Source organism: Zonotrichia albicollis, chromosome 2 (assembly GCF_047830755.1).
Source record: "Zonotrichia albicollis isolate bZonAlb1 chromosome 2, bZonAlb1.hap1, whole genome shotgun sequence".
Lineage (NCBI taxonomy): Eukaryota > Metazoa > Chordata > Aves > Passeriformes > Passerellidae > Zonotrichia > Zonotrichia albicollis.
This window is the reverse complement of record NC_133820.1, coordinates 16,162,777-16,175,379: the sequence shown is the minus strand read 5'-3', so window position 1 is coordinate 16,175,379 and position 12,603 is coordinate 16,162,777. Positions and strand designations below refer to the sequence as shown.

The window sequence follows — 12,603 nt, the reverse complement described above, 5'->3', positions numbered from 1 at the left end:
TGTGAGATCCATCAGAAATCATGGGTGGAAGGAGAATACACTGACCAGGTGCCTGGGTTAAGGTTACAGAGAATCTTTGAGTTTCTTTCTAGATTGTCAACATACTGAGTCTTCCAGGTGCTGATATCCTGTATTTTTCCATCTTGTAAACATCTAACAGATCCACTGTAAACCTTTTTGGTTTCAAATTAAGCTTTTGAATTCTTTCTGTGGCTGAAGGGGAATCATAGGGGTTAATTGTAAACCCTTCCTTTTCAAGTCCCAGAGAGTGCCTAACAATTCAGCTATGAAAATCACAGTCAGGTGTAAAACACTCCACTTCTGATTATATTTATATATATTTACAATCTTATATTATTATATAATTATATTATTATATATTTATTATATTTATTTGGATTAAATATAAAACATGGGGGGGTCAAGCATTTTTACAGCTCAACTCTGTTGTTTCAGAAATATTTTTAATAATCTAGATATACAAATTGTGTAATACCTTGCTTATGATATGTGATTATTGGAGGGATTGGAAAGTCAAAAGCTTAAAAAAAATTGTGATGTGGATACTACTTTTTATTTTTAAAAGAATATGTATGTGGAGTCAGCAAACTTATGTTTTTCTTGGACAGAAAGTAGTCTTGACTGTACCTAAGCATCTTTTATCTTTCAAGCAACACCAGAAATGTTCTGCATCCTAACTTTCAGCCTGGTTTCCTGAAGAAAAAGGTCCCTGTGGATTGCACTGACAATTTTCTTCCTCCCCCTCTGTCCCTCCATACCTGCTGAGCTTTTCTTCTCCAAAAAGTTTAAATAGAAGACTCATTAATGAGCAAGGTGCTGAGTTATATTGATATAATGTAAATCCTTACTTGTATAATACAGGTATAGACCAGAGTTTATTACACCTGTTCAAATTGTGTTTGAGAAAATAATTTAATACAAATTCTCAGCACATGTTCTGTGGTAACCTGACCCCAAAAGACCAGAGAAGTGTAGGAATTTATTGCTTTTAAACATTCTGCTTTGTACAGAAAACTAGAATTTCATCTCTTAAATCATTAGTACCTTTGCTAATAATTTGTTGTGGTCTATTGGAGCTGATAAAGTCAGGGAAGGAGCAAGAGAATTGCTGAAGTTTTACTAAAGTTCAAATTAAACACTATTGTTGTGATACACCAGTTAACTAGGAATCCAGATTGCCTTCTGAAGTGAAAGATGCAGAAACTGGTTATGGAGATTGTCCAAGAACCTAATAGTTGTTTCCTTTTTTTCCCTAGATATTCTGTGTATAAAGGGAAAAATAATGGCCAGAAACAGCAGTAAATAAGTACCACTTACGGTTCCATTCTTTCCTGTTGCAGAGTATTAGGCCAGGCTGAGGAATAGTCATAAAATGGCAAAAAAGCTGTAAAATGCCACTTTTCAGCCCTGTGGTGTAGAACCAATTACTGTGATTTTTTGCCTGAATTTTTCTCCTCCCTTCCCATATTCTCTCCCTTACCCATCCTGGCAGCTTTAGCTGTGGGCTGACCTTGCTGGTTGTGTTCTTGCAGGTCCTTTATCCAGGCAGGTGACTGTCCCTCTGGACCTGTTCAGGAAGCAGCCCTGTGGCCAGCACAGCTTTGCCCTGAGCAGAGGGGCCGGGGAGAGCGGCTCAGAGCCAGGGCCTGGGCTGGGCTCCATCACTGCAGAGGTACTGCTGGGCTGGGGCTTTGGGGTGGGTCTGTTCCTTCAGGAACTGCTTGGGAATGCTCACACACAGCTTGGACAGGAGCTCTCTGTGCTGGGTTAGGAGCTGGCTGCATGGCCAGGCCCAGAGAGGGATGGTGAATGGTGCTGCATAGTGGTGTCCCTCAGGGGTCTGTACTGGGACCAGTTCTAGTTATTTTTATAGACAACATGGATGAGGGCATTGAGTCCTTCATTAGTAAATTTGCACATGACAGTAAGCTGGGAGCTTGTGTTGATCTATTTGAAGGAAGGAGGGCTCTGCAGAGAGACTTAGATCGGTTGCATGGATGGGCAGAGTCCAAAACTTTGTCATCTTCAGATACAGGTAAACAACAGTATGAAGTTTAATAGGTCTAAGTGCTGAGTTTTACATTTTGGCTGCAAAAATCCCCTACAAACATTACAAACTGGGAGCATTGTGGCCGGACAGTGTTCAGGCAGAAAGGGACCTGGGGGTGCTGTGGTGGTGTTCACAGGGGTCCCAGGATGAGGGAAGAGACGAGAATGTTGACTCCATGTTTCAGAAGGATGATTTATTATTTTATGATATGTATTATATTAAAAGAAAAGGATATATTAAAGCTATACTAAAAGAATAGAGAAAGGATTCATCAGAAGAGTAGCAAGGAATAGAAAGGAATGATAATAAAATCTTGTGACTGACCAGAGAGTCCAAGACAGCTGGACTGTGATTGGCCATTAATTAAAAACAACCACATGAGACCAATCACACATGCACCTGTTGCATTCCACAGCAGCAGATAATCATTGTTTACATTTTGTTTCTGAGCAAAAATCCTAAGGAAAGGATTTTTCATAAAATATGTCTGTGACAGGGTGCTGGTTGACAGCCAGCTGAACTTGAGCCAGCAGTGTGCCTTGGTGGCCAGGAAGGCCCATGACATCCTGGCCTGCATTGGGAATTGTGTGGCCAGCAGGAGCAGGGAGCTCGTCCTTCCCCTGCACTGGGCACTGACGAGGCTGCACCTTGAGTGCTGTGTCCAGTTCTGGCCCTTCAGTTTGGGAAGGATTTCCAGATGCTTGAGCGTGCCCGGAGGAGGCAACAAGGCTGGTGAGGGACTTGGAACAGAAGCCCTGTGAGGAACGTTTGAAGGAGCTGGGGTTGTTTAGCCTGGAGAAGAGGAGGCTCGGGGGTGACCTTATTGCTGTCAACACCTTCCTGAAGGGAGGCTGTGGACAGGTGGGGTTGGTCTCTGACAGAACCAGAGGACACAGGCTCAAGCTACGTCAGAGAAGGTATAGGTTGGATATTAGGAAGAAATCTTTCACTGAAAGAATAATAAAGTACTGGAATGCTCCTCCCAGGGAGGTGTAGAATCACCATCTCTGGATGTGTTTAAAAAAAGACTGGACATGGCACTTGGTGCTATGGTCTGGTTGAGGTGTTAGGGCATAGCTTGGACTCGATGATCTCAGAGGTGTCTTCCAACCTCATTATCCTGTGATTCTGTGATCTCATGCTTGGGCTTGTGGCTGAGTCAGAACAGCCTGTTCTGACTGCCGGGTGTTTGTGTCTTATGGGATTTTGGAAGGAATTTTGAATGGTTTAGAGACAGGACCTCTGAGTTGTTTTAGATGATGGGGTTTATTTTTCTTATCCTCTACATAGACAGGAAAGGTGAGTTTGGATCATATCTTTATTGCATGGTTCAGAAGGTCACAAGACCCCTAGTTACAAAATAAAATAAATAAAAAGTTACAGAATAAAATAAATCCTTTTAAGGGTTTATTGACCAGTAAAACACTGCCAACAAGGATATTTATGCATTTGACACAATCCTTAAATATTTAGTCTTATGGACTCATGCTACAGTGTAAGCTTTCTTAGACAATCATGTTATGACACACAAACCTACAGTACTGCATTCTAAACTTCTTATTTACCTTTGTAACTACTTTTATTTTTTTCTATATCTTAAATTCTAAAACTCTAAACTTTCCTCAATTTAACATAACGTGTCTCTGCTTTAGACTGTAAACCCACAGTCTCACTTTTAGCACTGAAGTTTGGAAGCCTTTTCCAAGGTCTCAGATCAAATCCTGTGTTTAATTCTAAGCTTTGACTTCCAGGCCCAAAGCTCTGAGAGCTCCCTGCATTTCAGATTCCAACAGTGTCTTACAGAAAGAATTAACTCTTGAGTTTGGCTCAGCAAAACCTAAAAGGAGTACCAGAAATAGAGTCCTTCTTGCCTGACTGTGCTTCTGAGGTGTTTTTTTGTCTCAGTTCTCTTTTATAGAGCCCAGTGAAGTGAAGGCCAGGCAGGTCTCCTCTCCAGTGCTGGCCACCAAGATCGAGAAGGACCGCACTGTGATGCCCTGTGGCACTGTGGTCACCACTGTCACTGCTGTGAGAACCAAACCTCGCCTGGAAGGGAGATCCTCCCCCCTGAGCACAGGTCAGCACCTCCACATCTTCCTCCAAGGGCACCAGGAGGAGCACTGGGGCTGGGGTGGCAGGGAAGCACCAATCCCAGAGCTCCTCTCTGATGTGTTGGAGTGGGGTTGTTTGTTCGTATTCTCCAGAATCAGGGTTTTAATTTTCACCAAAACTTGTCTCTTACAAGAGGAACAGTTAATGTTTCTTTTAATTCACCAAATCTTCACCATGGTGTGATGATGTAGAAAGGCTGGATTTTGGTGGATGGTTTTTCATGTGACAAATATATCAGAGGTTTGCTGATAACAAACCATCCTGTGCCTTCTAACCCTGATCTGTGTTATTATCTCTGATGAAGCTTGGTGTTACCTGGTGACAAAATACTTTTCAGCATGTCCTCCAAGAGCAGATTTTCCAATTTTTCTTGGGAAAATTATAAAAGTAAAACCTATTAACAGTCTTGGTGTGAAGCATCACAAAGATCTGTGTTCTTTTAAGTTATTAAAGCAAATCTTTTATTTAAGTGGGTGTTGTCTAATGCATTACAGTAGAATGTTTAAAAACATTTTTTCATTTTTTAAATATTTAAAAATGTTTAAAAATTTTAAAATGTTTTTAAAAATTCTCACACTTACTAGCCTTTTAGGGTCAGGTTTACCATAAAACATGTGTTGAGAATTTCTGTTAAACAATTTTCTCAAATATGATTTGAACAGGCATAATTGATGTAATAAATTCTCATTAATGCAGTAAAAAATGTCTTGACCCATTCAAATAACCAAAAAATTTGGTCCTCAGATTCTCCTGTGAAAACTCCAGTTAAAGTAAAGGTGACTGAAAAAGATTTCATTGTTCAAGCCCTCCATTCTCATGGTGCTCCAGTCAGCAAAACTTTGTCATCTTCAGATACAGGTAATAAAAATGTTTGGGGCTGCTGAGGAGAACATTTCTCTGTTCTGCACGTGGGATTAATGTGATCCTGTTAAAATGACAGCCAGTCCATGTGGCTGCTGCCTGTCAGCACCACTGGGGTGTTTTTGTTACAAAGCTCTGTGGTTTGGGCTATGGCAGCCTTGCAGTAAAAGTCTGGTTTTAATTGGCAATTTAAATTAATGGTTTTGAATAAATAACAATGAGCTGTGGTTTGGAGAGGGGAGGAGGCTGCAGAAAAGCCAAAAGAAAGTGTTTTCTCTTACTTCTGAATGAAAGATGCCTCCTTTTATAAAGGCATAGGGGATGCTGCACTAAATTAAAACCTGTGACATGCACCTCTAAGTCCTCTGTGTCTGAAGAGAAGGCAGAGGCTGGACTGATGTTAGGAAGACTCAATTCTCTTCCTAGCCTTGCCACTGGGCTTTTTTGGGTTTGCTGTGCCCATTTTTCCTCCTTCCTAAGTCACCTGGATACAGCTGAAATTCCTTCAGAGTGTCAGGTGACATTGACAACAATTATAAATTCACTTTGAATTGTATATAAACCTGATTTTCTCTCTGGAGAATTCACCTTTTCAGATTGCACCTCCAAATCTTCAGCACATTTTTGAGTCCTGTGTGTGGTCACCACTGAACCTTTCAGTGGCTCTGTGGGCAGGAGTAGGGACAGATGTGACCCAGGGTGGCTGCTGTGGGGTTCAGTTGGCTTTGTACAGTTCTGAGTGGAGAATGCACAACCTGGATTTGATCTGGGCTGCTCCAGGCACAGTCAGGAGCTTTCTGAGAGACACAAATGTGTTGGCCAGCAAATGTGGGGAAGGGCAAGAAGCAGTAAGCATGAATAGCTGTAAGAGCACTTGGATCTTTTCCCATCTCTAGGGTAAGAAATACTCTGACACCATGAAGCAGTGTGGTATTACTACATCAATTTGGGAAATGTTATGATAGTGCAAGATTTCTGAGGTGACTCTGTTAAGTGTTTATGATATTAAAGACACAAAACACTTTCTGGAAAATTCACCTGGAGACAGCTTTTTCCATATTGTTATGGACAATGTTTTTATTGGGAGTGCAGGGGGGATTTCTGTGAAGTGTTTATACAGTATTGCAGGAAGAATTACTCATTCAAACAAAAGCCAAATGAAAGAAATACAAAGGAGCTTTTGGGTATGGCAGTAACTTAGGTAAAAGTTATTACAAACATCATGGCAAAATAGCAGCAAGCACCCTGGAAAAGATGCTGTGTCTGTGCCATAGTTCTGAGTGATGGCAATAATAAGAATTAATGCAGGGGCTGGGGAGATGGAAAAAGTCAAGGTTTGAGATGAGTGTGCAGAGATGCAGACATATTCTTAATTCTAGGCCTCATCTTTTCTTACATTACTGTCACAGTAACAAAGGCACTGCTCAATTTAGTTACCACTGGTGCTATTCCTTCCTCTATTCTTTTTGTTGCTGTTAAAACTCTTGCCAGAAAAGTCCACCTCAGGCAATTAAACATGGGGATTTTTGTCTTGTTGACTTCCTCAGCCTTGTTTGTTCCTGAGCTTGATGAATTTGATTAATGTGTATTCGTGTCCTAGATGCCAGAAGGGGCCATGCTTAAAAATAAACTTGTGTTTGTCAGTAAAGAGCATTTTAAACACAAGATTTTATATTCTTGTGCAGTGGTTGGAGGGGAAAAGGGAGTGCACTTCAGGATTTGGAAGCAGCTACTTCCCCACCCTATCACAGTCCATAGCAAAAATAGAAATGCTGAGCAGGGAATCTGGAAAAGGAGCAAAATAAGAAAAAAGTTACCTGAGGAAGTAGCATCATGTGCCAGCCTTGTACCATGTTAGAACTGTGGTTCTTCATGACTGGGCTAATTCATGATGTCCCTACTGTCACCACAGGGCAGTAATGCATTGAAATAATGGGGTGCTTTGTCCAGGCTTCCAGAACCTCCTTTGTTCTCATGGAAAGGGTCTGTAAATGCCATTTTGGTACCTTTTCTCTAAAAATGGGTGACTGGAGGGAAATAATCTGGAAAAGGAGCAAAATAACCAAAAAGTTACCTGAGGAAGTAGCATCATGTGCCAGCCTTGTACCGTGTTAGAACTATGGTTCTTCATGACTGGGCTAATTCATTATGTCCCTACTGTCACCACAGGGCAGCAGTGCATTGAAATAATGGAGTGCTTTGTCCAGGCTTCCAGAACCTCCTTTGTTCTCATGGAAAGGGTCTGTAAATGCCATTTTGGTACCTTTTCCCCAAACATGGATGACAGGAGGGAAGGAACAGCACCTACCCCATTATTTCAACAGGCTTGAAATAACGGGGTGCTTTGTCCAGGCTTCCAGAACCTCCTTTATAATCATGGAAGGGGTTTGTAAATACCATTTTGGTACCTTTTCCCCAAAAATGGGTGACAGGAGAGAAAGAACAGCACCGACTCACTGGGTGTTGAATTGGCAAGGTTCTGGTGTTGATGCCATTTCTGTGAATTTTAAATGAAGGACAAACTGTGGCTGTGTCTGCTCTGTTTTTCCCTGTTTCCTTGCCCCTCTGAAATGCTCCTTTCTTTGCAGAGCTGCTGGTACTGAACGGCACCGACCCCGTGGCAGAGGCGGCCATTCGGCAGCTGAGCCAGTCTGCCAAGCAGAAGCTGAAGTCCCCTCGGAAGAAAAGCACCATTATCATATCAGGGGTGTCCAAGGTAGAGCAGAAAATACACTTAGAGTTCATGCTTAGCTCTGGAAAGCCTTTTCTGCACTGACTGCAGTGCTAACAGGGCTTCTGTGTCCATGCAGGGTCCAGTTCTGTGTGCCAGGTTATTGCTGTGCCTGTTTCAAGCTCAGCCAGATCAGGGTGTCGGGTGCTGATTGTTAGATTGGCCAGTCTGACTAAAATGTACTCTGTCCTTGGATAGGAGTGGTGTTGGGGGCTTGGGAAATCTATTTAGGTGAGAAGAGATATATATAAAATATGTATATAAAACAAGAATGTATTGTAAGAAGACAAAGTTAATTTCATATTAAAGGTAAGAGCTGAAACAGGCACACAGGTAACCAGGGATGTTTTCACTCTAAATACCAAGTCTAGCCTATGAAGGTAAGGAAATACACACACAGATATATATATATATAAAAAAATACACATATGAAGAAATAGCACTTTAATACTCTTTAGTACTATACTACAGAGATTTTCAACAATCTAGTACCAATCTGGTGCCACAGGTTATATTATATATATATGTAATATTTTATATACTATATATATAAATATATATTATATATATTATTTATACTATTTATATATATTATATATACTATTTATACTATTTATATATATATATATATATATATATATATATATATATATATATATACTGCATTGTTTTGGGCCTTTTTTTAAAGTACAATAATTTAGATACTTAGCCTCAAGTTTTATATTCTTTATATTCTGTGTTTCACTCATGTAGGGAATATGCACTGAAAAAGTAGGGAAGATTTTTATACTTTTTTTCAAACTTTTTTATATATTTTTTCAAACCCTCTGAAAAATCTCTGGTTCTCTGGTCTCTGTTCCAGAGGGCGGGCAAACAATGAGACAAGATGAAATGCTTTGATGTTAATTTTCTTAGAAGGACCAAAAAAAATGCTGACACCTCATTACAGCAGCACCTATGGGGGAGTCCTGTTATTTGTAGTGGGGCCAGAGATAGGTAGAAGGCATTTCCTTGATTGATTTTTTCACTCATTTGGACTTTGCAACATAATTAAAACTTTGCTAAATGCCCCTCTCCTTTAGTAGAGCTAAGGAAGCTTCAGGTGGTTTGCTGATGGTCCTGAGCAATATAAGTGTAAAGAGTTAAACTAACTCTTGCAGGGACGTTTGTTTTTCTCCAGCAGGATGACTCGTGTCAGTGTTGTCTCTTATTTCCACTGGGCAGACCTCTTTATCTCAGGACAGTGAAGCTTCACTGATGATGGACTATGCTGCAGCCATGGACAGCTCCTGCAGGGAAGCAGATCCACCCACTGTGGAGGAAAATGCTGCAAAAATCACCTCTGACAAAAAGCAGTCACTGGATGCTTCAGAAAGAGTCCCTGCCACCCACCCACAGCAAAGCACCCCCAAGACCTGGGGCTTGGAGAATGGCAGCCAGCAGTGGGACACCAGCACACTCTTAGACCAGACCTCTGAAGAAGTATCTGGGAGCTCATTAAGTGTTTCAGAAACTGGGAGCATGAAAAAATCTAAAGGTACGTGATCCTCACTTCCACTTCAGTGACTGCTTTCTCTGTGTAATTGCCTGCAGTAGTTCATCCTTTCTTACTGATTTTTTTGGTCCTTCAAACTCTTTGTGATTGTGGTGTTGGTTGAAGTTGTTTTACTTGCAGCTCTCTGAGGCAGCTCAGGTTTTTTACCCTCCCCTCCATGAGGAAACAGCTCACCCTTAGAAGCTGGCAGCTCATTACACCCAGCTCAGTTCTTTGGGAGAGAAATCACTAGTCACATTATCAATTCCTCAAGGAAAATTGTGTCCTTATAACCCAGGACTTGTCCTATATTGCCAGGGTGAAGATGCAGGGATCCACTCTTGCTTTCCAATCTATTCCTCTTCCCCTTCCCCAGCAGAAGGCTGCCCTCACTAAAGTGTGTGTTCAGGGTAACACCACAGCTGAAGAGAAACTGCCTGCTGAACAGATTCCCCCTTTTCACTCATTTCATTGCAGGTTCCCCCTTTTCACTCATTTCATTACAGATTCCCCTTTTCACTCATTTCATTAACGCATCACGGGCTAAAGAAAATGGAATAAAAGTTAATTTAAGAAGTAAATAAGTTATCAGATCATTGTGCTTAGGTAGTTACAAACCTGAATAGCTGCAGTTTAAAAATATCTTAGGGTTCTCTGTGTTTCCTTGGTAAATCCAGCAACCTCTGAGCACTGGTTTGTGGTAAACACAGGGGCTATTAGGAAATCCTACAAAAGGGTCAGTGCAGTGGACTGTGCCCCAAACAGGCACACAGGTTGCACCTTAAAGTTGCAAAAACCACTGTGCTTTTCACTCATATCCATCCCTCTCTGCTTTATTATTTTCTATCCTTTCCTCACCCAGAGATCCTAGGAAACAGCTTACTACAAAACCTCCCTGTTTGACTGGATTTTAACCCCCCTCACCAAAAGGCAGACACTGGAGCTCTTTGTCAGGACCCTCCCTTGGAGCTCTCTGGCCTTCCCACAGCTGGACTGCTCCACATGAGAGATCAGGAGGGAGCAGCAACAATCCCTGTCACACACATGCCCAGGCACTGGAAAGCCTTGGGAGTGTTTGAGGTCAGGGGAGTGGGTTTGCTCTCAAGGGATTTGGATCATTTTGGAGCCTGGAAAAGCTTAGGAAGCTGTGTGAGAAACTGCAAACCTCTGGACTCTTCTTTAACATGTTACTCTAAAGCAAAAAAGTGGAAATCTGTATGTGAGTTGTCTAGTTTTGTGTTTCCCTGTGCAAAGAGATGAGGCTTCTAGAGATCCTTTTCAGATTCAGTATAAGTCTGCTAAAAACTGCAGAATATCTCGGAGAGAGTTGTATCATCTTGAAAAAAATACTTGAAAAAACTGGCTCAAATCCCTTTCATTATACACAGATGTCTTTGTGGAAGTCTTGAATCTCTGCTTTGTCACAGCTGAGTAGCTTTTATGGAGTAAGATGGGAAAACATTTCAACCCCCCTGCCTTCAGTAAGCTGTGAATAGTTCAAGGCTTCTGTTTGTCAAATGCTTTCCCTTAAAAAAAACAAACAACAAAAAAATCCACCACAAATAAAACCGCAAATGCAACAACTGAAAAACCCAAACACGGCAAAAAACCCAAACAAAACCCCTTCTGCTTTGAAAAGCCTTTTGTGTGTGTTAATGTCTTGAAGCTAGCACTTTTTTTACTCTTGCATATTTTTGTTTGTTTGTTTTTTTACCTTTCTGACTTCCTCTTTCTTACCCGTTCCCTTTTATAAACTTAAGATGACTGCTATGCCAGCCAGAATTAATTACCTACACAGTAAGTTATTTTTGTCTCTTTTTTTATCCCTAAGAAAATGTAGCTTTACAATGAGACCCTCATTGTAAAAACTGAAGCAAAAATTAGTTTGACACCCATTTTCTTCTTCCCCTATCCATTCCTTTCCTCCTTCCAAAATTACCTTCCTGTGCTCAGGTGTCTTAGCAGACCAGTCTGCTGTGACAAATCATCTTTCTGGTGGTTGTGCTGTCCAGGAGGGTCACACAGAGAGGGCAGCAAGGAAACCTTGGAGAGATGCTCTACATCAATCAAAATCTGCTCATGCAAACCATGTGTGATCCCATAACTGGATATACATACAAATAAATTTATTTCAAAACCTGCTGCTTATAGATGTTTAGATTAAGCTTTTCTGGCTTAATTTACAGAGCTACCACAATCTCAGCAGGTATTTACAAAACCACCTGTATGAAAACTCTTTTGGAAGTTGGGAAGGAATGGAAAGCCATCTCTGTTGGTATCCTTGTAGATACGGAAGGAAATCTTCCTCCATTAGCACAAATGAGATTCAGAAGTGATCCCACCCCCCACCAGCATTTTCAGAACACCCCACATCAGTGCCCTGAGTTCATAACAGTGCTCTCTGCTCATCTCCTGCTGCTGGGGGCAGGGCTGGCACATGGATCCTGTTGAAGTGGAGGAATAAGCATGCAAACAGCACATGAACCAGCACATGAGCCAGCATGGGCACTGCCAAGCTGCTGCCCTGCCTCCTGCCAGGGCTGCATGTCTGCCCAGCAGCCAGAGCCCCTGCCAGGCTGCCTGCACACTGCTGGGCATGTGGCAAGCTTCCAGGCAGCAGGGGCTGAACTCCAGGAGCTCTGGTGTCAGTGGTGCTGCTTGTGCTGAGCCTGTGCTGCTCCCAGGGAAGTGCTGCCCACGGTTTTTCAGCTGCAGGGAGCTGTCCCAGGCTGCTGACACAATTTTTGGAGCATTCTTAGTCAGGTGCTGTTTCCTGTTGTAGAAAATCTGAATGGCAGAATAGATGGGACTAAAAAACTGCTCAGGGGTAAACCCTTGTGTCCTAGTGCTGCTGGGCAGAACAGCTGCCTGCTCAAGCAGGAGCTGCACAGCAGTGAGGCCTGTGCATCCCCAGCCTCTGCACATCAGCAGCTGTCACTGTCCTGGGTGGAACACTGCTGCTTTTGTGCTGCTGATCACAGCTTGAAGTGGCACTGCCTTGCCAGAAAGATCAATGAGAGGCTGATGGGAGAGCAGTCAAGATTCAAATCCACGAGTTCTGGTTGCTTTCAGCTGATTTCTGCTTCCCATCCCATTGTGCCCTGTGAGGAGAGTCTCAGCAGCTGCCAGAAAAAACCATGTTTGAATTTCCTCCCAGGTGCTGAGTGCTTAGCCCTTAAAGTACACAGTAATGAACCCAAGTACAGGTTTATGACTGCCTTGGTGTGCACAAAGCAGCATCTGGCTGCCATGAAATACCTATTCTGCAGCTGTCACTGTGTGCAAAGTGACACA

General features: G+C 42.1%; 1 protein-coding gene across 1 annotated transcript in view; it reads left to right on the top strand.

Annotated features, from left to right (window-relative positions):
• The window catches only part of C2CD2 (C2 calcium dependent domain containing 2), a 38,889-nt gene that overhangs the window by 21,686 nt on the left and 4,600 nt on the right, over positions 1–12,603 (top strand). The window contains exons 9-13 of the mRNA XM_005488976.4: positions 1,554–1,693; positions 3,977–4,148; positions 4,928–5,041; positions 7,633–7,760; positions 9,000–9,312. Coding sequence (XP_005489033.2) covers positions 1,554–1,693; positions 3,977–4,148; positions 4,928–5,041; positions 7,633–7,760; positions 9,000–9,312 — 867 coding nt within the window. The remainder of the gene's footprint in view (positions 1–1,553; positions 1,694–3,976; positions 4,149–4,927; positions 5,042–7,632; positions 7,761–8,999; positions 9,313–12,603) is intronic.